The 27,687-nt window shown below is 42.4% G+C and overlaps 1 protein-coding gene across 3 annotated transcripts in view; it reads left to right on the top strand.

Annotated features, from left to right (window-relative positions):
* AHCTF1 (AT-hook containing transcription factor 1) overlaps positions 1-27,687 on the top strand; it is an 84,564-nt gene that overhangs the window by 42,268 nt on the left and 14,609 nt on the right. For 2 of the 3 annotated variants that reach the window (XM_054975741.1, XM_054975757.1), the window contains exons 20-32: positions 1,216-1,362; positions 7,974-8,158; positions 9,314-9,458; positions 9,579-9,710; positions 19,296-19,443; positions 19,526-19,676; positions 19,977-20,078; positions 20,518-20,710; positions 21,600-21,800; positions 23,009-23,429; positions 24,586-24,706; positions 25,495-25,601; positions 27,435-27,601. In XM_054975741.1, coding sequence (XP_054831716.1) covers positions 1,216-1,362; positions 7,974-8,158; positions 9,314-9,458; positions 9,579-9,710; positions 19,296-19,443; positions 19,526-19,676; positions 19,977-20,078; positions 20,518-20,710; positions 21,600-21,800; positions 23,009-23,429; positions 24,586-24,706; positions 25,495-25,601; positions 27,435-27,601 — 2,220 coding nt within the window. The remainder of the gene's footprint in view (positions 1-1,215; positions 1,363-7,973; positions 8,159-9,313; positions 9,459-9,578; positions 9,711-19,295; positions 19,444-19,525; positions 19,677-19,976; positions 20,079-20,517; positions 20,711-21,599; positions 21,801-23,008; positions 23,430-24,585; positions 24,707-25,494; positions 25,602-27,434; positions 27,602-27,687) is intronic. The other variant, XM_054975749.1, reaches the window with a different exon arrangement.

Below are 27,687 nucleotides of genomic sequence, written 5' to 3'. Positions count from 1 at the left end.
AGACATGAATTTAGCAAAAACAATATTGTGACATGTAGAAGGCAACATGGCATTCTTAATATCATGCTACCATGAGGAGTAAGGAATAGAAGGTGGCATCCACTTTATGGAATGACCAGCCTGATGAGTTTAGGAGTGCTCCCACTTGGCTTTATGCAAACAGTGCAAAACTAAATTATTCAGGAGAGCTTTTTTACACAGGTAATAGGGCTGTAGTGTAAGAAAATGATTCAGAGAGATGTTTTGGTTAAGAGACGGTCTGTGGACTATACTGCTGTGTACCTACTGGGTAGCTTCTGCATCATTTAATATAACATGTCTAATTTCTTATGCTTAGTTTCAGGATCGTTTCAGCTCTGTATCACATTTCTGTTTGTACTCAGATTTCTGCAGTCCATACCCTATTGCATTGTTGTCAGATGTCTGAGCCCTTATTCATATATGACTCACACTGTGCAATCCTCCTTGAGTCTCAGTGAGAAAGGTGGAATAACTTAAATATTGGATACCATAAACAGTATTGAGATTGTTATTGTTCAGAAATTTACTAGTGATGTTTCCTTCCCTCTATGTACACACACAATATAGATTATTGCTGGACTTCAGTATTTTAGCCTGCTAACAATTTTTTCTAGATGAAAGTTTCTTGAAAACATGGCCTCCAATTACAGGACTTGCACAAGTGAAAGACAATTAGCTTTAGTCTTACTCTTCTCACACATGGCTGTAGTATAAGGTGTAAAATAGCTGTTCTGTGACTTGAAGACTCCTCCCACATGTAAAAGGGCCTTTTAAAAGGGGGGGGAATAGAAAATGGGTGGATAGAAATTTATGTTTCTACCTGCTGAAATACATGGATATGCTACTAGCGACCATTTTTCTGTTGCTAACAATGGCAGAGGTTGCATTTTGGTATTTTGAAGCTGATACACCAAGGTTATTCTGCTAATAATTTAGAGAGTAAGCTTGCATAGTGCAAGTAAAATAACGAGAGCTACCAAAATCAAGTCTTTCTAGCCTAGAAACCTGTTTTCAGTCCATAATGATTTTCAAAGAATTTACTTTCTTATGCTAATTTGTTTAATACTGAAATTCAGTTAATATTTGAAAACTGCAGGGGAGAATTTTTATATGGGGTATGTATGTGTAGCTTGTTTAAGTACTTCCTTAGAAATCCTTACTTTCTCAGTAATTAACTTTAATTCTACTTATCAGACAATTTATTTACTTTTGGACATCATGCATTCCTGTCCAAACAAAACTAATACTACAGTGGACTCTTTCCCAACTGCCTTTGCTGTCCCTGTGGGACTGGTTAATCTAATTCAGGGTTATTGGTGCTTGGATCACAGTGACTACGAGGTGAGTATAAAGTGACTTACTTCAGTGTAGCAATTATACCACATTTTGTCTTCCCATTATAGTCATATCATCAGTTTATGTTAATAGCAGAAAGCATTCGTTTGTCGTCGTTCTTCTGTGCAGTCCCACATTAGGGCTGTGCATGTGCAGACCAGCCGTGGAGAGAGATTTTATAGCTCTTTAAATTTGTACAGGGGGTGCTTTGCGCAGGGATTTCCCCACCAAAAATATGGGTTGTGAGGTGGAGTGCCCCTGTTTCCCAGTTCTTTTTTTGCCACTATTGTGAGAGGTTCTTCTTTAGCTCTGTCTGTCTTTCTTCCCATTCTTCGTCCTTTTTCGTCAACATGTCTCAAAAATAATTATTTTTTAAAAGTTCTCAGTGTGAAATAAAGATTTCTCACTCTGATGGACATGACCTCTGTCTGCTTTGTTTGGGTGAATCTCACAATGTCGCTGACTGTAGATTCGGAAGAAGAAATGTGTCTCCAGATCTGATGTTACCTCTGAACTTGCATCAGATCCCTCGCCAGAGGAAGCAGTGGGTGAGACAGCATCCTCTTCTCCGAACAAGGATTACTGCCTTTTTTTGGAACAGCTGATACAAATGGCCAGGGCATTAGAGCTTGATGTGTGAGATTCCACCCTCAAACATAAAAGCAACATACTGCTGGCTCTGTATTCAGACTCACCTGCATTGGTGGCCTTCCTGACTGTGGAGGACCTCTTAGATATTGCCCATGATATATGGGAGAAGTCAGCTTGTATCCCTGTGACCTCCTGTAAAATTGAAAATTACTATAAGCTTAAGCAGCAGGATTGTTCCTTCCTTTTCAGTCATCCCTGGCCATTTTCTCTAATGACAGAGGAGGTACAGGCCCGCTACCAACATGGTTCTCTGTCAGCCCCTACTGATAGAGAGGACAAAAGCTAGTGGCCACAAAGTTTATTCATCTGTGGCACTCATTTTTAGGATCGCCAATTTTCAAGCCATTATGGGATCCTACAATTTGTCCCCGTGGGAGAGGCTGTCCAATTACACCCAGAACATACTGATGATTGTCGAGCCCTTGTCAAAGTCCTGCAAGGAGAAGTGACGAGGTTGGCAAAACAACAGATGACACACAGGAAACATGCTGCTGACTTCCACCAGATCAATGGCATCTGCCATTGTGATGAGACTCCATGCTTGACTCTGTTCAACTGCTCTCTCTTAAGAAAAGAGGACTAAAATTGAAGACTTTCCTTTTGAAGGCACACTCTTATTCTCAGAAGGAACAGACAACCCTCCAACAAATGAAAAAGAACCACCAGACAGCAAAGTCTTTGGGAGTCATCGTGCCACCTCATCAGCAATCATCCACGTCTAGGTACCAAGGGCATCAACCTTACCAACAATGTCTACAAGGTACCCCTACCAACAACTATATGCCTAAAGGTCCTTCACCTTATCTCAGCACCAAACCTCAAAGAGGGTGCTCAGGCCCAGGGCAAAGCAGCCCATTTCCTAAATTGATTCACCAGGGACCAAGCCTCTCTTCTGACTGACTGGCTTCCAATCAAACATCACTATCTCATTTCCGGACAGATTGTCCCAATTTGCTCCCAATTGGAACACTATTGCTAATGATTCTTGGGTGTTATCAATAGTTAAACATGGTTATCACTTGCATTTTTCAGAGTTACCACCACTGTCTTCTCCTCCCACACATTCAGCCCCCCTTTCCCCTGCTCTCCAAGGGGCTATTAATAATATGTAACAACAAGTTTCCCCAGATGAATCTCATTGGGGGGTTATTCCAGGTACTTTCTGGTAGAGAAAAAAAGATAGTGGAATCAGGTCTAGTCTCGCTCTCCATAATTTGAACAAGTTTATTGCAGTTGAAAAGTTTTGTATACTTACCCTAGCTATGATCATTCAGCTCCTGGAAGTAAATGTGTGACTTGCTGTCCTTGACTTAAGGAACACATTTCTACATCTCTGTACACCCTATATACAGGAGATATTTACATTTTCAGTGTGGAGGTGAATGCTTTCAGTATACAGTTCTCCCTCTTGGGTTGTTCTCTGCCCCATGAGTTTTCACTAAGTGCATGTCAGTTGTTGTGGCACATTTAACATCACAGGGTTGCTTTGTTTACCCTTACTTTGAAGATTGGCTGTTAATAGCACCGTCCCAAGCATTACTCCTTGATGATATACACCTTACTTTGCATACTATCACCACCATAGGAGTTTTGGTGAATTGGAAAAGGCTGACCTAACCCTCTAAATGCATACCCTTCATTGGTGTTAAACTGGACTCTTTTGTTGGTAGGGCTTTTCTACAGGAGAACAGGGCTAGATCTTGACCATCTTTGGCCCACTTGTTTCTGATAAATTGTTTTCAGTCTGCTCTCCTCATCTAGAGGCTTCTGGGCCTCATGGCATCCACTACTGTCATTGTGTTCTTTGTATGATTAAGAGTGAGACCATTGCAGAATTGCTTTCTCCGTCATTTCAATCTCATAACCATGCTCCAGCACATATTACCCTGATATTTCCTTAATTATAGACACATCAACTTTGGAATGGGGTGCATACTGAGGAATTTCTTCTATTCAGGGCCCATGGTCACATGGAGAAACTAAATTTCACATTAATATATTGGAACTCAGGGCGATCCGTTACTCCCTTGCTTCTTTTCCAGGTTTGTTGCATAACAGGAGAGTTCAGGTTCATACTGAAAACACCATGGCCCTCTACTACCTAAACAAGCAAGGGGGAATGGCATCACTTACGCTCTGCACCAAGGCTACACTTCTCTGGGAGTGTGCTGGGGGATGCATTCCAAATCCCATGGACTCAAGGTCTCTTTTACGCCTTTCCCCCAACTCCATTAATCACTGAGGTCCTTTGCGAAATGCACCACTGCCGGACTCACTGTATATTAGTCATCTCTTTTAGGCCCCATCAAGAGTGGTTCTTCACCTTGTGGGCCATGGCCCAGGACCAGTACTGCCATCTACTGGTAATTCCAGACCTCCTACATAAAGGACAAGTATGGCATCATGATGTACCCATACTGAAACTCACTGCATAGTTATTAAATCCTCCTCTGCCTTCTCTAGAGAAGTAACCCAAGTTATTCTTGATGTTAGAAAACTCTCCACACGCACTTCCTATGGTTGAAAATGGGCTTATTTCACTACATGGTCAGAACCCAAACAGGTTTCTCTCTTTTCCTGCCTGTTAGCCCTTATTCTGGACTATTTGTTATCCCTGCAGTGGAAGAGCTTATCTGACTCCTCACTTAAGGTTCATCTAGCAGCAGTATCAGCCTCTCATGAGTGAATAGATAACAAGAATGTTTTTTCACGTCATATCTTTAAACAGTTTCTTACGGACCTATGCAATATCTTACTCAGTTCCTCGGTCAAGTTTAACTTTGGTTCTTACATGACTCATGCTGCCATCTTTTGAATTCTTGATTTCTTACCCTCTGTACTTGTTATTCTGGAAGACAGCCCTCCTGGTAGCTATCACCTCAGCAAGGTATGTGGGGGAACTTGCAGCTCTGTGGGTTGACCCCCTGTTCACCCAGTTTTTCTCTGTTTTACTCACCAGCCTAGAATTCCTTCCCAAGGTGGTTTCCAAATTTCATTTACAATAGGTTATGTTGCCCATATTTTTTCCTAATTCAACCTCAGTATCAGAACATACACTGCATAAATTGGGTGTTAGGAGGACTTTATTGTATTACTAACAGGGAACAAGAAGTTTCTGCAAAAGCAAGGCTCTTTTTATTTCGGCTCCTGCAAGAGCCTTGCAGCATCGTCTCAAACACTCTCCAGATGGCTTGTAGCAGTCATTAGACTTTGCTACATATCAACTAATGGTCCCTGCCCAGTGTGATCAAAGCACACTCCACCAGGGCGCAGGCTTCATCTGCTGTGTTCATCTGAAGTGAATCTCTGTGGGACATCTGTCAGGCTGCCACTGGTCTTCTGCTGATACCTTTGTGAAGCACTGCGCTGTTGACATGAATTCCAGGGAAGAATTGGCAGTTGAAACAGTGGTGCTGTGTTCTCTGTTTCACTGTCACACTCAAACACTCCTCTATTGGTGAATAGCTTGCTATACGCCTGATGTGGGACTGCACAGAAGAATGTTGATGAAAACAGGATTGCACTTAGCTGTAACTGTTGTTTGGCAAGTGTCTTATGTGCAGGCACACATACCCTCCCTCCTGTCCTGCTGTGAGTGTGTTTATCTTACCTCCAACGGCTCAGGAGAACTGAGGGAAATAGGGCTGCTCTGCTTCACAACCCGCATTTTTGGTAGGAAAATCCCTGCACATGCACAGCAGAGGCAGAGTGCCCCCTTTACAGGTTTAAAGAGCTATAAAAATCTCCATGGCTGGCCTGCACATGAACAGTCCCAAAATATGCCTTCATAGTAGACACTCGAACAACAGTTACAAGTAAGTGCAACCCTGTTTTTCTAACTGCCCAAGTTCCGATGTTAATAAAATTGCCTGCTGGTTGGTACACTGGCTGTGAAGTATGTATACTTACTGATTTTGCTCCTGCCCATCATCATGAAGTAATAAAGAATGGCATGTATGGATGGTATTATGGATACCCACCATTTGAGTCACCAGAAAGTCTTTTTAACTGACACAGTTCATGAACACTGACTAGCTTGTGACATAATGGTAACTAGTTTGAATTCTTCTGAAACAAGTCAGACCAAGCTCTCTTCAATTGTTTATGGTGCTTCTGTGATTAAATGAGATCATGCCACTTTTTGTTTATCATAGATATGTATGCCTGTAGAATTAGCATGCAAAATCAATTTAAGTTTTCTGTTTCAATGCAGAAATCAGTTCATTGGTGAAAATAATATTAAACAGGTCTTCTGTTTGTTGTGCTAGAATTTTTGAAACTGTCTATTTAAATTCAATTAGTACTTTCTCATTTTAAAACAAACCTCTTAATCCAAATTTGTTCTAGTGGCTTTTATTTGCTGAGTTGATGCTTTAATGAATTACTCTGAAAACTATCCTGGCCACATTTTAGCAAACATATACAAACGTTCTGTGGTGCTAGTAGAGAAATAAAGCTTTTCTTAGTCCTCAGAAGTAATGAGATCCAGCAGCATTATGTAGTGGCAAGTGGGCATTTTCTTTTTGCCATTAGTTTGATGTTTGCCTTTAGGTAAATCAGCTTGATTTTTTAAAATTTTATTTTTATTTATTTGTTTTAAAAAGTTATACACTGCTTTTCTGCCCAAAATAAGGTTCCCAAAGCGGTGAACATTAAAAAACAAACAATTAAACAACCTTTAAGATAGGATTAAAACAATTCAGTAAATACACAAACACACAACTCAAAACAAAGTAGGGCCAGTAAGAGTTACTGGAGTTATATGAGACAAAAAAAAAGTTTTCACTCATGGCAGAAGAGGGGGACAGAAAGATCTCCCTGGGGAGGGAATTCCAAGGTTTTAATGCCATGAGAAAGAAGGCCCTTTCTTGGATTGCCACCCATCTAGCCTCATATGGTGAGGACACCCAAAGCTGGGCCTCCAAAGATGACTAGAGTGAACAGGTAGGTTTGTATGGGAGAAAGTGGTCCTTAAGATATGCCATATAGGACTTTAAAGGTCATACCAGGAGCTCAAAATGGGCCTGAAAGCAAATTGGGAGCTAGTGCAGATGGAATAAGACTGCAGTGATATGGTCACTACAACCCACAACAATCAACATTCTGGCTGCAGCATTCTGTACCAGCTTCCAAACAATCTTCAAGGACAGCCCTGTGTAGAGCACATTGCAGTAGTCTAATCTAGCTATTATCAGGGCATGTACTACAGTGGCAAGATCATTCCTACCTCGGAAGGGCTGCAGCTGGCTTGCCAGCCAAAGCTAATGAAAGGCATTCCTGGCAACCACTGCCACCTGTTTGTCCAACAAGCCCAGGCCTAGGAGTACCCCTAAGCTATGAACCTGATCCTTTAGGTGGAGTACAATCCCATCTAGAACAGAAGAACCCATTTCCTGTGTCAGACCTTCTACCTGCAACATCTCTATTTTGCTGGGTGGAATCTATATTCTAAAGTACTTACGAGGTCAGCAGGTAAGACAACTTGAGGTAGAGCTGAGTATAAAAAAACCCTGTTGTCTTTCTTCCCTCCACCTAATCAGATTGCAGTTTTGTCATATACAGTGCAAACAGAAGAATTATGTGATATTTGCAATACAATGCTAGAACAGCTGGTATATTTAGAAATCTTAGCTTGGGTGCCATATCTGTGTATCAACACCATTTGTAAGATACCTCTCATTCTTTTATATGTGGTTTTTTCCAGGTGGGCTGTATAGATTTAGGCCATGATCCAAGGGGCTATGTGTACAGGCAGCTCTTTCTCTTTGCAGCCTCTGAAAAGTTGTCTTGAAATTTGGGGAATACTCTGTGTGAAAGGAGCTATCACTGGACGGGGAAGACTGCAGCTCCCTGTGGTCATGGGCATCTTTAGGTTCTATCCATAAATGATACATGCATTTATCTATATAAGTAGTTCCCCAGGCATCATTTTCAGCTCTCTTAATTGTCACTTTGGACTTTTGCAGAACTCTCTTACCTATCTGTTTCATCCAACTACAATCAAATTGCCTTGGCAGCACATGCGAATAATTCAAGTCTTCATGTGCCAAGGAGAGCACAGGCGAGCACTCAGATACATACAGATGATGAAGCCGTCATTGACCAGCAGCAGTGAAGTTGCACTTCATCTTACTGTGTTACTGTTTAATAGGTAAAGAAAAGGACAAATTCCATCTGTAATAATGGCCTTTTCCACATGAGCCATTTTCACCAGTTTTGGCCCCATACCATTTCAGATTTTCTTCCATATTCTGCATGGGTAACTCCCTCTTCAGATTTTGATGCAACATTTTCAAGGGTTCTTTTTGAATATTCTGAGTGCACTTATTCCCCGGTGTTTTTTCTCAATGAGGTCTTCAATCAGCTTTTTCAGTTGTGCAGAATTTTCCTTTTGGTCCCTCCCTCCTCTCAGCTACAACTTCCCCTTGTCCCCCTCCTTTTCCTAGATGCAACTTTTTAAAAAAATGTTGCATCTAGGAAATGTTGGTGTTATTACATTGTGTTGGTTTGCCTGCCAGTGTCGTCCTCTTGTTTCCTAACTCTGAGTCAACCCAGGTGGGACTCTCCAGTTTAAATCATGGGGTGAGGGGATTATAAATCATAACAAAAATGTCTACTCAGAGCATGGCTATCATGTATCAGGGAAATTTTTTCAAACCGATCATAATGACATAATTATTACACAAAGGGTTACTTTGTGTTGTGATTTCATGAATCACATTTAGGTTTTCAAATATTAGCTGTCTATGCTTTCTGGGTGAAAAGTTCTGTGTTTGAGGTTACTCTGTACTGACACTGCATACCCACCATATTGGGTTTCCTTTTACTTTTGTTTCTCTTGGGTTTTGTTCCCCCCCCCCCCACTCCTAACACCTTAGTGTTGGCTGCCTCCGGTCATCATAACATAATAATGTGATTGGGCATGCATAGGAAAAGAAGGGGAGGGCAAAGTGATGGCACTTGTGACACCGATGATGTACATGCCTCACCAGATTTTCCACTTTATTTCATGGTGGTGTGGACAAAAAATCCCAGCACAACACAGAACGCACACTGGAGTTAAAAGCAGTGTGTGGAAAGGTAGGTGGCCAAAACAAATCCAATCCTTTAGCAAATACTCAAGAAGAGAGAGATAAATTTCCCATGCAGAAGAAGCTGTATCCAAGAAAAACACCTCTGTAGTAGTATAGACGTGCATTTTTAATATTATATGGTAGCATGTGTTGGATATATCTGTACTTTAATACTAGGGGTTTTTATCCTGTGGGACAAAGTTTTAATCTGTATTTTAAAAAATCAATTGTAGTTGTATGGTGGAAGCATGGAGTGTGTTGCGGCAACATTCTACCAGATTAAACGTAGAAGGAATGCTTAAACATGTGTACGAAGTCTGCCAGGAGCTTGGACTGATGGAAGACTTGCTGAAACTGCCATTCACAGACACAGAGCAAGTAAGCTTGGATGAGGATAAATGATCAAGACATAATTCCATGTTAAAAAGTGATTGATAAACTTTCTACATATGTAAAAATGCTTAAAAAGAGGCTTAATCCTCTTTTTTTTTTTTTTAGGAGTGTCTAGAGAAGTTCTTGCAGACAAGTGCTGATGTTCATAATCATGAGTTCCTTTTAGTTCACCACCTCCAGCGTGCCAACTATGTTCCTGCACTACAATTGAACCAGTCATTAAAGATTAATCTTCTGGTATAAGCATAACTGTTATGTATTCTTATGGTTCTGGAAAAAAAATCAAGATGCTCATTCTGGAAACGTTTCTTTGTTAGGCCATCAGAATCAAAGTATTCCATTTCTAGTTTAATCTTTTCAGAACACCGCAGTCATATTTGTGAAGTTGCCTATTGTAACGTCTTAATGATGGCTAAAATGAAATTGACTTAAAGTAGTTAGTTGTAGATTTTCCGGGCTGTATGGCCATGGTCTTGGCATTGTAGTTCCTGACGTTTCGCCAGCAGCTGTGACTGGCATCTTCAGAGGTGTAGCGCCGAAAGACAGATCTCTCAGTGTCAATGTGTGGAGAAGATGTTAGCAGGTAATTGGTATCTACTCAGGAAGGTGGGTTTGGGCTGAGTCACCCTGTAAGAGTTTCCCAGGGCGTGGAATGCTAACGGGGGTGGGGGGAAGCTTCACTGTATCCTGAGGGGGTTCTTTTGCATATGGATTGGTGATTGATATGCTAATCTTATCTGCAGGGCTATTGTAAGATGTAGAGTATTTTGTTAGTCTGGTGTGTTTCAGGACCAGAAACCATGCCCTATTCATTCTTAAACTCTCTTCTTTCCTGTTGAAATTGTGCTTACGCATATGAATTTCAATGGCTTCCCTGTGCAATCTGACAAAGTAGTTGGATGTGTTGTCCAGTATTATAGTGTCCTGGAATAAGATACTGTGTCCTGTTTAAGTTAGGCTATGTTTAGCCGCTGCTGATGTTTCAGGTTGTCCCAGTGTGCAGTGTCTTTCATGTTCTTTTATTCTTGTCTGGATGTTACGCTGTGGTCCCAATGTAAACTTGTCCATAGCTGCAGGGTATGCGGTGTACTCCTGCAGAGGTGAGGGGGTCTCTACTGTCTTTTGCTGATCGTAGCATCTGTTGTATTTTTCTGGTGGGTCTGAATACTGTTTGTAGGTTGTGCTTTTCCATAAGTTTTCCCATCTGATCAGTGATTCCTTTGATATATGGCAAAAACACTGTTCCTGTGGGAGACTGTTTTTCCTTAGTTGTTTGAATTATCCTTGGTTTAATCGCTCTTCTGATTTCATTTCTGGAGTAGCCATTTGCTTGAAGTGTGTGGTTTGGACTATTAATTTCCTCGTTGAGAAAGTACAGTTCACATATCTGTCTTGCACGGTTTACTAATGTTTTTATTACGCCTCTTTTCTGTCGAGGGTGGTGATTGGAGTTTTTGTGTAAGTACCAATCTGTGAGAGTTGGTTTCCTGTAGACCTTGTGACCTAATTGAAAGTTTGCTTTGTGGATGACCAAGGTATCTAGAAATGGGAGTCTACCCTCAATTTCTTTATCCATGGTGAATTTTATGTTTCGGTGGATATTGTTGAGGTGGTTTAAAAACTCCATCAATTCTTCCTCACCATGGCTCCAAATGATAAAGGTATCGTCCACAAACCAGACTGTAGGTTTGTGGGGTGCTGATTCGAAAGCTGTTTTTTCAAAATCTTCCATGTAGAAGTTTGCTATAACCGGGCTGAGAGGGCTTCCCATGGCCACCCCATCCATCTGTTCATAGAATTTGTTATCCCATTGGAAGTAACTAGTTGTCAGACAATGGTGGAATAAGGCTGTTACATCCTCTGGAAAAATCTGATTAATAAGTGCGATTGTGTCTTTTACCGGAACCTTAGTAAAAAGGGATACAACATCAAAACTGACGACTATGTCCTGTGGATTGAGTTTCAGAGAACTGAATCTTTGATGTAAGATGTGGTTTTTCTGATGTAGTCCTGTAGAAGATTGGTCAGATGTTTAGCTAATTCATATGTCGGTGAACCAATGGCATTCACGATGGGTTGGAGTGGGACTGAATCCTTATGAATTTTAGGGAGTCCATATAGTTGTGGTGGCTGTGCTTCTGTCTTGCATAGTTTTCTGTGTGTGTCACGATGAAGCACAACCTACAAACAGTATTCAGACCCACCAGAGAGTTTAAGAATGAGTAGGGCATGGTTTCTGGTCCTGAAAAACACCAGACTAACAAAATACTCTACATATTTCAATAGCCCTGCAGATAAGATTAGCATATCAACCACCAATCCATATGCAAAAGAACCCCCTCAGGATACAGTGAAGCTTCCCCCCCCCCCCGTTAGCATTCCACACCCTGGGAAACTCTTACAGGATGACTCAGCCCAAACCCACCTTTCTGAGTAGATACCAATTACCTGCTAACATCTTCTCCACACCATTGACACTGAGAGAGCTCTGCCTTTTGGTGCTACACCTCTGAAGATGCCAGTCACAGCTGCTGGCGAAACGTCAGAAACTACAATGCCAAGACCACCGCCATACAGCCCAGAAAATCTACAACAACTAACGTTCTCTGGCCGTAAAAGCCTTTGACAATATATTGACTTAAAGTAGTTTACTAATTCTTCTGAGATTCGTATGGGGAACAAAATGCACTTGGATAGAACTCTTTGAATGTGCAGCTTGTATGATAGTGATGAAGTAGCCATCAGTAATCATCAGATGTGTAAGTTTAAGTAGCCATATGTGAGATGGAATGGACAGCAAAAGTATGTTTTTATTTTTCTAATAGAATTATAATGTATTCCATAGCATGTTATTTGACAAAGTCTGGTAATTGATGCTTTAGGAGCGAGAATGCTGGAAAATTATCTGTTATTTACATGTTCATCTTCGTTTTTCTGTGCCTCCACACATGGGGACTGCGCAGGCGCAGGCCAGCCGCCGGAAAATTCTTCATCGCTTCTATAGCTCCGAAGGGGCCGTTTGTTGCGCGCCTCAGCGACCGTTTCCCACCCAAATGGTCACATGTCCTTCCAGCAACCAATGGCCTCTTCCCTCAGTTCTCTTCTTGCTGCGGCTTGAAGGGAACGTCTGCTTCGCAGCTCTGTGCTTGTAGTGATTGATTGATTGATTATTTGGTATTGACTTCGGACTTGACTATTCTTCTTTTGACTGATTTGGATCTTGACTGGACTCGGTAAATATAACCTCGGACTGTTTTGACGACGCCTTTTTGCCTGACCCTATTATGTCTTCAAAGGCCTTATTTAAGCACTGCGTTCAGTGCCACACAAAAATGGCCCAAACTGATGGCCATGATCTGTGCCTGTTTTGCCTGGGGGAGGCCCACAATGTTCCGGCTTGCAAGGTCTGCCAAAAGTTTACTCACAAGGCCCGGCAGGAGCGTCAGGCGCGCTTGAACTCCTCGTGGCAGAAGGTGATGTCTGAGGGTACTCCTTTGCCCTCCCCCAAGGCTGGCCCTAGCCCCTCTGCTGAAAGGCATTCCCAAGCGGGCTCAGTGGCATCCACGAAGTCGGCGTCAAAATCTCGGCCGACGAGTGCTGCAGCGTCGAGAGCGGCCTCTCCAGCGCAGGGGCCGGTTAAATCGCCCCAAGACGCGGCGTCGGCGCGCTCGGATCCGAAGAAGGCTTCGGGATTGGAGCCGAAGAGAGCGGATCCGAGGCCATCGGTGGAACCAACAACGGTTACGGCGCCGAGGCCCCAGCTCGCCGCCGGGAAGTCGACCCCCAGGAAGGTGTTGGGTCCAAGGCCGGAGTCCAGCAAGAGGCCGGCCACCGAGAGGGCTTCGGTTCCGAGGGCCTCTTCAGAGCCTCCTTCCAAAAAGCCGAAGAAGGCCAAGCATCGGCACTCTCGTTCCCCACGTCGGGCTTCTACGGAGGAGGTGGTGTTGGTGGTTCCGCGCACACCTTCCCCCCCACCTGAACTCGCCGGTCAGACCAGTTCCAGAGGAGGTGCTGGATCCGGGGGCCTTCATTGTAGTCTCCAGCGATCGTTCCCCCGTCACGGATCCGAGCCCATCGGTCCGTCGTTGGAGCCGACCTTCGCCAGAGCCAGCGATTCCTATATCTCTGACGTCCTCCGTTCAGAACTGGCGCCGTTCGGAAGCAGGGAGCGTCGGTTCCAGGCACTCCCTGGAGTCTCGGCACCGACTGGCCTCATACATCCCTCCAGCCTACCATTGCCAGTGGAAAGGGGCCCCTGCCGGTTTTGAGTACTTGGAGCCGAGACCATCCACCTCGAGACAGGGTTGGCTGCCTCCACCCTTCCATGGAGAAGAGTCGGTGCCTGGGTCTGATGAGGAGGAAGCTGAGGACATCTGTGATTACAGATTGGAGTCGTGGTCGGAGCCGTCCCCAGACGACAATGTGGCACCCAGTACCAGCTCCCCTTATGAGGACCTTCGGATCTATGCAGACCAGATGGCACACATGGCGAAGGCGTTGAAGATGGGTATTTCCTCGGCCACACCGCAGACTAAAGACAAGCTCCTGCGCCGGATCTACGGAGACAACCCTGCTACGGTGGGCTTCCCCATGCTGGAGGGTGTGGAAGAGATTGTGGAGAAGGTGTGGAAGGTGCCCTCAGATCAGCCAGCTACATCTAAACGTATCGAACAGATGTACAAAATCAAACAGGGCACCTGGCAATCGCTGGTCAAGCACCCTCCACCCTCCTCTTTGATTGCTGAAGAGATCCAGCCTCGTCGGTCGGGTCCCTCTTCTGCACCACGAGACAAGGAGGGCAGGAAGATCGATGCCCTGGGCAGGCGACAATATTCCATCTCCTCGTTGGGCCTCCGGATAGCCAACTACCAGACCATCATGGCTGACTATCAATTATACCTCTGGGAGAAGCTGGCATCCTACGTCGGTGATTTGCCTGCTGACAAGAAGGCGGTAGTGTCCCTGCTGCAGACAGAAGCCATCCGTCTCTCCAAGCAGCAGATGAATGCTGGAAGCCATGCTGCCGACACTGCTGCACGTGGAATGGCCTCAGCTGTGGTCCTCAGGCATCATTCTTGGCTCCGGTCGACGGCTCTCCCACAGGAAGTGAGGACAAGGATCGAGGGCCTGCCCTTTGAAGGGGATTCTTTGTTCTCTACAACGACCGATGAGGCGCTCAAGAAAAAGAAGGAAGACAGGCAGATGGCCCGGTTGTTGGGGTTGACCTCGTCAGACAGGTCTGCATCCAGGCCATGGTATACTGCAAGGTACAATCCGTACCAATATCAAGGCAGATACCAGCAGCGGGCCTATTACCAGCAGTATCCTGCTTCCTCTCAGTGCCACTTCGCTCCTGCTCAGCAGCCCAGGAGGCGTAAACCCTTCAAGCCTCGCACGTCACAGCCCCCCGGCCCAGCAGAAAGATCAGCAGGGACCTGGGAGGCAGTACTGACGGGACGATCCAGCCGCATCCTTGAACTTTTCTGATAGGCTGAAGCCTTTCCTTTTTGACTGGGAGTCAATAACATCTGACTCATGGGTCTTAACAATTGTTGATAAGGGATACGGACTGGAATTCTTGGAATTGCCTAGGTGTAGCTCACCCCTAACGACTGTAAATAATACCATGGCCGAACTGGATGCAGAAATAGTATCGCTCCTGGCCAAGGGTGCTATAGAAGAGATGGCTTACGATGAATCTGAGAAGGGCTTATTTTCTCGGTTTTTCTTGGTCCCCAAAAAGGATGGGGGTTTACGCCCCATTCTAGATTTAAGAGGCCTTAATGCCTTTCTAAGGGTGACTAAGTTCAAAATGGTCACACTGTCTGCTGTAATCTCCTTGTTAAAGAAAGGGGATTGGTTTGCTGTCCTTGATTTGAAGGACGCTTATTTCCATGTGGAAATATGAGAGGAGCACAGGAGTTACCTGAGCTTCGTTTACAAGCGAAGGGTGTTCCGTTATAGGGTGCTTCCCTTCGGCCTGTCCACAGCGCCACGGGTGTTTACCAAGTGTGTGGCCCCTGTGGTATCCTTTCTTAAGGAAGAGGGCTGTACCATTTTTCCCTACCTCGATGATTGGCTCATCGTGGCTGATTCGGAGGCTAAGCTTTTGCAAGATGTGGAATTAGTACTGAGCACTTGCAAATGTTTGGGCCTGCTAATAAATTTTGATAAATCAAAACTGGTGCCCAGCCGTAAGGTCTCCTATATTGGTGCAATTTTAGACTCTGTAGAGGGTAAGGCACTGCTCCCCCTTGAGAGGGCTAAGTCCCTGAAGGGTCTGGTATCCATGTTTAAAAGGAACCGGTTCCAATCTGTTCGCACCATCCAATGTTTATTGGGTCATATGGCAGCAGCCACCTCTGTGGTCCCCTTCGCTAGACTGCGTATGCGCCCGTTTCAGAATTGGTTCGTGCGGAGGTATGATGCTATACGCCACCCTCCTTCTCTCAAGCTGTCCATACCTAGGGTTATTATATCCTCCCTTGACTGGTGGCTGTCTGATGACAACTTATTTAGAGGGACCCTATTTGGTTACCAGCATCCTGAGGTTACAGTGACCACTGATGCGTCCCTAAGAGGATGGGGTGCTTACTGTGGTGCTGTATGTGTACAAGATGTTAGGACAGAAAGGGAAAAGAACCTGCACATTAATGTACTTGAATTAAGAGCTATTCGTTTTGCACTTGTGTCCTTTACAGCACTTCTACAAAACCGTCAGGTGTTGGTGCAGACGGACAACACGACTGCCATGTATTACCTAAACCAGCAAGGGGGCACGGCACAGCATCTATGATTCTTTGCAGGGAGGCCACGCTCGTTTGGCACTGGGCGATCCAGAATGGTGTGATGCTTCGGGCTATACATGTAGCAGGATCAGACAATGTTCGGGCAGATGTCCTGAGCAGGGTGCACATGTTGGACCACGAGCGGGAATTGAACGCAGAGTACATTGGGCCGATCTTTCGGATGTGGGGCCAACCGAACATAGATTTGTTCGTGACTTCAGCAAACACCAAGGTCCAGATATTTTGTTCAAGGGCAGGGAGCGACCCCCTCTCTATTGGGGATGCCTTCCAGTTTACGTGGACCCACGGGTTGCACTATATGTTTCCACCATTCCCACTAATACCGAGGGTGCTGTGCAAAATAGAAAACGACAGTGCAGATTGCATTCTGGTGGCACCCTTCTGGCCGAGACAAGTATGTTTCCCCAAACTTTTGCAGATGTCCAATCGGACGTAAGTGAGTCTGCGTCCCCGGCACGATCTCCTGCTGAACGGGAGCCTGTTCCACCACGAGCCCAAGAAGTTGCACCTGTCTGCCTGGCGGATCCGACCCCGCCTGTAGCTTTTTCTGAACAGGTGGAGGAAGTCTTGCTGAATGCAAGGAAGCCGTCCACTAGACGGGCTTATAGGGCTAAGTGGCTTAAGTTTGAGGCTTGGTCACTTGCTAAGGAAGTGGTGCCTGCCAGTAGCCCCCTGGGGCTCATATTTGACTACTTGTGTCAGTTGAGGGACCAAGGGTTAAGAGTTACCTCCCTTAAGGTCCATCTTGTGGCTATGTCCGCTTTTCATGATCGGGTAGACGGTAGCACAGTGTTCTCACACTGTAAATCTCGTCAGTTCCTGAAGGGGATGTTTAATCTTTACCCGCCTGTGTCCCCTCCTGTGCCTCAATGGTCCCTATCCCTGGTGCTGTCGAGGCTGATGTTGCCTCCATTTAAGCCATTAGCCACATGCCCCTTGGACTTGTTGTCCTACAAGGTGGCGTTTTTGGTGGCTATAACGTCTGCCAGGAGGGTTAGTGAGTTGTCAGCGCTTAGGGCTGACCCACCTTTCCTTCTATTCCATAGTTATAGAGTGGTCCTGCGGCCATGCCTTAAGTTCCTGCCCAAGGTAGTGTCTGCTTTTCACCTGTCGCAGGAAATTACGCTGCCTGCGTTTTTTCCGCAGCCATCTTCCAGAGGGGAGAAGACCCTTCTTACCTTAGGTCTAAGGAGGGCCTTGGCTTTTTACTTGGATAGGACAAGGGACTTCCGTAGTAGTCCTCACTTGTTTGTCTGTTTTGGGGCCAAGGACAAGGGTCACAGGGCTTCTTCACAGACTCTGTCGCGGTGGATTGTGTCGGCCATTAGTAGGGCCTATGCTCTGGCCGGGGTGGTTTGCCCACTCGAGGTCAAAGCCCATTCCCCGCGTTCTCAGGCTGCCTCATCGGCGCTCATCAGGGGTGTGCCTCTGGTTAATATCTGTAAGGCAGCTACGTGGTCCTCTGCTGACACTTTTGTTAAGCATTATGCTATGGATGTCAATGCAGAGCAAGAGGTTTCTGTGGCCAAAGCTGTCCTCCACTCCCTGTTTTCCTGAAAGGATGCTGCAGGGTGTTATTGTACTAATTGACAATGACAATTTGTGTATATTTGTATATATGTATATATTTATTGAACAAGTTAAATGTTATTGAACAAAATTTATTTATTTTTTGGTCCTTGTACTAGGACTGATGATACATAATAAAATTGAGTTGGATTTCACCCCACCTTCCATATTGTGTGAAGGTTGGTACTCTCCCATGTGTGGAGGCACAGAAGAACGAAGATGAAAACAGGGTTAACATACCTGTAACTTATGTTCATCGAGTTCTTCTGTGCTGACACACATCCCTCCCTCCTGCCCCGCTGTGAATTCCAATGCAGAATAACAACAGGTATGATAACAATAATGAGAATTGGTGATTTGAAAGGTCATGCCTATGTGTATTGGATAGCAGCGGCAAGGGAGAACTGAGGGAAGGGGCTGTTGGTCGCTGGAAGGACATGTGACCGTTTGGGCGGGAAACGGTCGCTGAGGCGCGCGACAAACGGCCCCTTCGGAGCTATAGAAGCGATGAAGAATTTTTCGGCGGCTGGCCTGCGCCTGTGCAGTCCCCATGTGTGTCAGCACAGAAGAACTCGATGAACATAAGTTACAGGTATGTTAACCCTGTTTTTCTTGAAACTGGCACTGAGACATGCCTGTACATATCACCCCAGAAAATTTCACCTAGGAGCCATTGGAGCTTAAGTGGGATTCCTAAGAAGCACATAGCTATAATTCATTTCCTGGTTTCCTAGTCATAAACTGAATGTAGCTGCATTTGTGGTTTCAAGAGTAAGTGCAAGCATATTAAAGAACACTGCCTACTAGGTGACAGTGAACTCCATAGGGTAGTCTATAGTGTCTTGTATTTGACCTTGCCCTCATGACAATTCCTCAACCAAAATGGCAAATCAAAAGGCAGAATTAATTTGGTAGTTCTAATCATACTGATTATCCCAAAAAGAAACTTAAAGGTTCTCTCAGTTTTCTAACATATGCACTTCTTATACATTCTTTTTTTGGCTGCCAGTTATCCTGATTGAAACTTTCCAAATAAAACTCTTTCATCCCAAATCAGTAATCTTTTATGTTTGCAGCCTTCTTTATTGCCATATAGTTATTGTGTTCGCTGATACTTCAATGTAGAATGGGCTACAAATAAATAAATTTCTCAAGCTTGTGGTGAGTTACAGTACTAATATGTGGTAACAAATAAATAAATATCCCTGCTTCCAATTTGTTCACTAACATCGTTCAGTCAGTTAATATATTAACAATTGGCAGATACAATATCTCCAAGTCTCTTTGGTGAACTATGCAATGTGCAACTTCACCATGTCATACTGATCTAGGATAGAATTTGTCATTTGGTGCATATGTAAATGAGATGCCAATTTACCCTTTGTATATTTGAATTATTTCTAAAAATATTCACTTGCAGTCCTCTCCCTTCACTGTTAAACAGAATGATCGTGATCCCCGTTGGAGAGAGAGATCAGTTGCCAGAAATTCTATATTAGAACAGTATGGAAAGGTCCTGCCTAGAGTACAAAGGAAGTTAGCTGTTGAGCGAGCCAAACCATACCATTTGCCTTCATCACTTCGGCGGGAAGGTAAATTTCTCATTTTGTTGGACAGCAGTGAAACTCTTAAAACAAGTCTTAGTGTTTTAATATCAGTTTTTTCTTCTTTTAGTTTTAAGACCAAAGCCATTATCAACAATTGCAAAGCATGTTGCTACAGGGAATGTAATTACAAAAGCAACTTTCATCAGTAATGTACTTTCCAAAATTGGAGAGGTGTGGATGGGAGCAGAACAGAAAAGAAAATCATTTCAAAATGATAGGTAAGTAGTTTTTAAAAATCCTAATAAATATTAGTTTTAAGGATCCTGATGAATAGTCTGGTATTGCTACATACTCTTTTTTGTATGGTACTGTACATTTTGCATCTATTGGGGGGAAGGTGGAGGAATAAAATCAAGCCATCCTGCAAAAGTTTTGATTTTTTTAAGGATCTGGGGGAAGTAGTACACATTAATTTATTCACCTGGCTGCTCTTTTATTAGTTGTAAACTTTGTTCAGGTACAAAAGAGATTGCATAGGAGTTATTTTTATGAACTTCGTGCTCTGTTTTAAAACCCAGTACTGAGGAACAGCCATCCAGACTGGACTGTTGTGCTGACACAGAGTTACCTGATCCATTTGTAGGAACCCCTGTTACTAAATCTTTAAGGAAATGCTCCAGGTAAAATTCTTTAATAGTAATAATCAGAAGAATACTTGCAGTTCATCAGCAGGTTTTATCTATCTACTGAAGTCAAGAGTAATTGCATCTAATAGTATTGTCTGATGTGATGAGAGTTGAAAGGTACCATGACATAACCTACCCATAAGTAATATAATTTTTGTTTGTACGTCTCTTAACTTTGCAGCGTAGTAGTAGCATGCTTCAGACAGCATTTTATTACTAAACTAAGATGACAGGTGAACCGTGGGAATAGACTGATATGACATTAAATTATAATACTTCAGGTAATCTAGGTTGGGGCAGGGATCACGAGTATAGTTCTATAACCCTCCTCAAATACAGAGTTCATGGTGAATCTTTGTGCTATGTGGGGATAAGTGTTACTGTGCTGTACAAAACAATTCAATTCACTTTTAAAAATTTGGCACATTTGCAGATTGCTCGATTTGGTGGTTCAGCCTGTTGGTCTTTGCTCTCCTCCCCTTGGAAGTAATTTGCAGGTGTCGCCAAGAGCTTCTTGCATGCTTTCTAGTCCATTGCGCTCAAATCCTCGATGTTCCATGCTGCTACATAAGAACCTCACAAGTGCACCAGAATTAAAATTACTGGAAACTCCTGCAGTTGTTAAGGTATATAGAACAGTGAAGGCTAAGTGAACCTGTTCAGCTTGTTTGATCTTTTATCTTGCAGTTAACAATAGGAGAGTTTTTGTGTGTGATGATTATATGCTTTCTGAATATTCATTAAAGAATATTAATTTATTTAGTTTAGAATATATTGAATTGAAAACAATTTAGTTTTTACGTGTATTCTTCAACTTCTTTGGCGGGGGGCTTTTGGAGGGGTTAGTTGTAGTCCTCCCCCTTTATTTGGTGCCTTGGTATAGGAGAGTTAGAAATTTAAAACCAAAATTCCAAAAAGAGAGCCAGTTTGGTGTAGTGGTTAAGAGTGGCAGGATTCTAATCTAGAGAACTCAGTTTGATTGCCCACTCCTCCGCTTAAAGCCATCTGGGTGACCTTGGGTCAGTCACAGCTCTTCTGAACTCTCTCAGCCCCACCCACCTCATAGGATGATTATAATGAGGATAATAAAACACTTTGTAAACTGCTCTGAGTGTGGCATTAAGTTGTCCTGAAGGGCAGTATATAAATCAAATGATGATGTTGTAGTTGTTGTTTTTAAAAGTCAACAAATGAAATACCTTTGTGCAAGTTTAATGTAGTGGTTAAGAGCAGCAGGATTCTAATCTGGAGAGCTGGGTTTGATTCCCCAATCCTCTGCTTGAAGCCAGCTGCGTGATCTTGGGTTAGCCCCACTCACCTCGCATGGTGATTGTCATGGGGATAATAAATAATAGCACACTTTATAAACCGCTCCAAGTGAGTATTAAGTTGTCCTGTAGGGCAGTATATAAATCAAATGTTGTAATTAAGTTGTAATGGTTGTGTGCAGTAGAATTTTTCTCTACTCCCAAACGTGTTCAAAATTATCATCTGTGGTGTCATTTTTCTCTTTAGAGAGCTAAAGCTTTGACATCTACATCTTCCTCTGGCTTCCCTGGTTTTACTCCACAGTCTATTTTGAGATCTAGTCTTCGTACTACACCATTAGCTACTCCAACTGCATCTCCAGGAAGGTCTATTACTCCACCTCTGCGTGCAAAAGAAACAAAAATATCATTTATGGAAGAACGAAAAACTTCAGAATGGACTGCTAGGGTAGGTTGCAAGGAACTGAGGTGGGGGAAAAAGACCGCTTGAGCATGATTCAGACATGGCTCCAGCAATGTAGGATCTAGGTTCACTTGGCTGATTGGGATTATCCCTGGCTTATCTGCTACTCATTTGTTTATTAAAATAATTGAAAAGAATCCTATCTGCATTGAGTCCAATGTACATGGCCCAAATCTATGTCAAGTTTATTACCTCTCGAAACTAGTAGAGTGGGGTAAGGGGGTGATACCAGCACATACCAAATCTCTGTACATTGGGCTATGTGCCTGTGGGACTCAACTAAATGTGCTATTTGATATGTGTATGTTCGCTTGGGAAGCACCGATTTGGTTCTGATTCCCATACCCTTACTTGCTTTGGTTTGGAACCCACCTTCGACAGATGCAGAGATCGCTCCTCTTTCCCATGTTCCCCTCCCCCAGCAGTCCTTTTCAGCATCAAGGAAGTTTAGGAAAGGAATTGCAGGACCTGCATAGTGTAATAGCCACACAGGTCAGAAGACTACAATTGTAAGGGGGAAAAAGTGAAATCACCTTCATTTCTCTAGTAGGTTGAGTTGCATTGATGGAAGAGAAGAGATTTTGTTCCTACCTTCTTCTCTTTGTAGCCTCCTGACTTGATTTGCTATTATATCATGTGCAGCCTGAAGATGGACTTCTTGGTGGAGGGATATGTAGGAAAGATCTGTCACTATCAAGCGCTGACAGATAGCATGATACAGCCCATAGCCTTGGCATGGGTAGATCCCTATCTCAACAAGGTTGTGGATAAAATCCTTAAGTATTATTCACCCAGAAACTATCTTGAAGTTTCCTTAGAGTTTGTGATCTAACTAAAATTCTCTGCATTTCTATGAAAGGCAAAATCCCTTAAGGTTAAATGTCTTGTTAAATGTCTTTTTATCTTGAAGCTTGTAAGAAGCTAAGTCCCTGACCCATGATTCTACTTGAGCTCTGGTTTGTCTGAGCTCTTGCACCTTCATTGCCCCCCATTCACATGAGTGAAGGGACATCTTCTCTTATTGAAATGAAAGAGAAGCCCTTGCAAGTGGGTGTCTCCTTCTAGCCATTGGAAGGCACAAATGTCAGCGTCGACTTCCTTCATAGACACAAATTAGGGAACATATTGACAACAGTATCTCTGTTCACTGGGAAAATTGTGCTGCTTGTTTGTTCTTTTTTTTAAAAAAAAAGGTGACGAATCATAAAACAAGACACAGTGTAGTTTCATCTGAGTGTGATCTTGAAGCTCACATGGAAGACATATGGTCTGAGACTAGAGAAGTGCCCTCCTTTCCATCATGTAGTGCTCAGGAAGACCATGAAGAGACTGACCTGTCCACAGAGAGCATACCAGAAGATAACTTGGACAAATCGGAACCTTTTGTAGAAACTAGCAATATTTCTCTCAAGATGGACCAAACTACTCTGGAATATCATGAGGCAAAATCACGAGGTGACACTGGAAATATCATAGCCTATCTTCACTCTGATTATTCAAATGAGGACGTCTTAAACATATCAGAATCAGCTGAAAGAAAAGGCAATGAGATAACTGAAAGTGAATCTTTGCAAATGGAACCACGGACATCTTCAGATGTAGAACAGTTGGCTGGTATGTGTCATGTGATCTAGCTGCCTACAAGTACAATGGCAGGATATTAGGCAGTGGATGTAAGAGAAGAGAGTTATCAAAAATGGGTTTGACAGCCATCTAATCCACTTTAGACTTCCACAGTGTAAACTGTGTGCACTGAAACACTTAAAAGTAGGACATGTAGTAGACAGCTTGCCTTATTTGTCCACAGCATCTACAATTAAATGGAGACATTTTGTTTAGGTATTAAGATTGATAACTATTGGTAGAGAAATCCACAGCAGATAAGGTCTAATCTTCTAAAAGCCATCAGTCATGGACTCTGGCTGCATGAAGGCCCCCCCCAAACAAACCTTGGTTGTTTGCTGATGAGAAGGAGCCTCTGAAATCCTCAGGTCCATGTGTGTTCTCCCCTCTGTCACAAGGTCCAGATTAAATTCCTTTGTTTGATACAAATCAGTTTGTCATTTTGGACCAAGTTTGTTTGTTTGTTGCATACAAAGCAGGGTTATAAACCATGGTTTAGAATTTTAATGCAGCTTTGTGTTAAAATCCAAGGTCCTTCTTCCTCTTCTAGGTAAGAGACCGGAGGATTATGTTATTTGTCTTAAAGTAGCCAGCAGTACTCCACAAACATTGCTGTCAGTAGCAACTACTGTCCCCTCAGTTGCATAGTATGAAGATCCTCTTCTCTGCCTTGAGTTTTCTATGTGTTGCAGTTAGCTCAGAGTGAGGTATATCTCATTGTGCTCAGTACAAGACACCACCAACTCCTCTGGTACACAAGGAGAACTTTAGAAAGAGATGGGGTATGTCCCAGTCTTCATACTGAGTTTTGGAGAGGGAAGGAGACTAGCGCTGCTTCTGCCTTGTCTAGAGTTCAGTTCAAAGTGAAAAGCACTCTTCTTTGGTTCCTCTGTACATGCTCAGGAAATCACAAGTGTCAGCAGCAGCTAAAAATAATAGCCAACTGCCTAAGCCAAGCCAAAACTAGTGGGTCTGCTAGGAATCAAATTTCATTTGTAACAAATACATTTTAACGTTCTGTAAGCAAAACTACAGTAACTGTAGAAGTGGGATTATTGTGCCTGATATAAGTGATACAGTTCTAAAGAATTAGGTTGGGAGGCCACGATCAGTCTCTACATTTGCCTAAAAGTTCTGCTGTTCATAGGATTTCCTGAAAAGAAAGAAGAGGGATGTGGCACCTTCCCTGAGGATGAAGTATTGGCAATAGATCACTTAAATGCTATCCAAGATCCTGTAGTTTCTTCTCATGTTCCATCTAATAGAAGGTAACTAATAACTTGAAAAAGAGGAATGTAATCATTTTTCTTAAAACCTTGGTTGTTGCAATTATGTCGCTTAACTATTTTGCAACTTTGTTATAGGATTTGTTCTATTTTGTGCATGTTTTCTATGACAATATGTCCCTCCCTGAGAGCTATAAGTTGCTTTTTGAGTTGACTGATGATGAACATCCTGTTTTTCCCACCTCCTATTCCTGTATTTTCTAACACTCTGCTCCCATATCCTTTAATATGAAAAAAGTACACCCAATTTGGTTGAATGCAGTGTAGGAAGTGTGTTCTGCTTTCCAGAATTTATGAAAAACTCATGAAAACCAATTTTTCATGCATAAAACTGTTTGATTTTTATATTGTAATTCTGACTCGGGATGATAGTGAGCGCAGTGTGATTCTGTGCATGCTTATTTCATTGATGCTTATTCTCAAATAATTTGGACTTGCTTCCAAGTAAGTATGTATAGGATCAAACTGTGCATGATACTGATTACCTTATTGACCAATGAAAGTGTTGCTTGAATTGTACCTTGCATATCAATAGCAGTTTCCTAAGAGTTTTCTGTTAATCAAATAAATCCTTCAAATTATATCATAAAGGCACTTATACCAGTATTTCCATTGAAACTGTTTTATCTTCTGTGATGCCACTCCATAATAGTCATAGTGGTTAAAATGTGTGTGGGGGGGAGTACATTCATGGCCTTTGTAAAAGACTGTGTTTCTAAAAACTCATTCCATATCTCTTAAGTAAAGCATTCCTTCTTGTCTATACAAAGTGAAACACTTATCCTGGAATCCAGCATGCCCCCATTGTTGGAAGACAACAGACTCTTTTCTGAAACAAGTACCAAAGCTTTGGAGCCAGCAGGAGCAGATGCCAAATGTACGTTAGTTTAAATTACCATACAAATTGAGCAAATTGAAAGGTTTTTTTACCAGATACTATCAAAAGAAAAGCCTTGAAATGCCAGTGTTTGACATATGTAATTTTCTTTTTCATATATTTGGCACTTCTTTGCTATGATGTATGTTTCTGAAATCTTGTCCTGTTTGTTTTGGATCCAAAGATGTAATTCTCCATGCAAAAGGTAAAGTCTGTACATGGACAGGCTTTTATATATTTTGTGCTGCTCAAAAAAAGAGAAATTGAAACCCAAAGTTCTTTCTATTATACAAGCTCATCCTACAAATGGGAGCATAAGAACTGCTATAGAATCTACTTGTTTGTAACACTATGTAGTAAACAACGGGAGAGTATCATGGTAATGTACAAATAAACAAAAACTAACAAGCCGTGAAATCTAACTAATGAGTGTCTCTATTGTAAATCAATCAAATTAAAGCAACATTATAGTCAAATTAAGCAAGATAAACAGAGAATATATATGCACACAGTGTAGGTAATTACAAAAGGCAAAGCATCATATATAAATAATTAAAATATAATTCAACAGGATTTCCTATACAGTATTAAAGTGCTATGTGCCTAGAATTGACCAGAGGTCTGAATAGTAATCACCAAAGTCCCAGTAAGTTTTGATGAAACAATGCCAGAAGGTCTTCAGTGCAGTAAGTTTCTATTGGAGAAACAGTGTATATGATCTCATATGAAGACAGTGATAGGCAGCAATGAAGAATGGATACACAACTGCGACGGGAAGCCAGCAATCTGCCCGTTTCACCTCTTCATCATATACACCTCCACTAGTCATTCGATATTCTTTTAGCCTTTAGCATCTGCCTTCCATTTTGGCACGTGTAAACAAAGTTTAAAATACTTCATATTGATTTTATGTCCTAGTAGCAAAAAATATTCAAACTGAAACACCTGAGTAGGAAAAAAAAATCAACTGTTAAATATGTTCAAACAAATATGTGGGCATTATTTTTACTGGTATGTTTGTTACTTGTTCAAAAATGTTGAAGACAGTATTGTATATATTTTCTTTACATTTTTAAAAGAACAAAATCAATAAGGAAAACAAAGGTATAAAAACTTAATGCATTCATTTTAGCACATCAAAAGAACTATGTGTGATGTGCCATGGATGTGGTTTTTGCTCAAGTAGTTCATTGGAATTGATTGCTTAGTTGTGTTACTTAATTGAATGTCATTTCTAATTACAGTATCCCTTCCATCACATAAATAGAAAAGTCATAGAGGAGCACCTCAGACATCTCTGCTGAAGCTATAGTTGGTGTCACTCTGTAGTTTTTACACTTGATCTAGAAGATACAATACATACATGCTTGGTTTATTCCTTCATTTGCGACTGGTACATAATTAGAGTATCTGTTCTTTTTAAATGAGTCCTCAGCTTGCCTCTTGTGCACATGTAACTTAAGCGCTAAGAGGCTTAGTATCTTTATAATCCTGTCAAGCAAAAGTTACAAGAGGCATAAACAGCAGGATATGAGTCCAATGGCACCTTAGAGACCAACAATATTTTCAGAATGTAAGCTTGCAAGAGTCACAGCTCCTTTCTTCTATGTCTCAAGATGGGAGCTCTGACTCTCAAAATAATGTCCGTCTCTAAGGTGCCTCTGGATTCATACCGGGCTGTTCTACTGCAGACCAACACCGCTACTTACGTTAACTACCCAGAGGAATAAAATGTTCCTTAACATGGTGAAGGTATCTCTTGCTAATAAAGAATATTAATGTAGAATTAACACCTTAAAGTAAAATAACTAATAGAAGGAAAACCTTTTTCAGCTGTCATCAGTATTCTGGACAGTGAGGATATTGCCAGTATTTATTCCAAAACTGAGTTTGAAGAAAAAGAAGCAGCAGTACTTGAAGAAAGAACAGAAGAAACTATAAAAGAAAGTTTAGTAGAAGAAACACCATCTACCAGTCGAACCAAGAACCAAGAAGCAAATGTAAGTAAATGCTCTGTTCACTAATCAGCTCAAAGTGTTCTTTGGAAATTATGAATGTGTCAGCTAAACTATTGTTTTATCTGCAT

The sequence above is a fragment of the Eublepharis macularius genome, chromosome 1 (genome assembly GCF_028583425.1).
Source record: "Eublepharis macularius isolate TG4126 chromosome 1, MPM_Emac_v1.0, whole genome shotgun sequence".
Lineage (NCBI taxonomy): Eukaryota > Metazoa > Chordata > Lepidosauria > Squamata > Eublepharidae > Eublepharis > Eublepharis macularius.
This window is presented reverse-complemented; position numbering and strand designations above follow the sequence as displayed.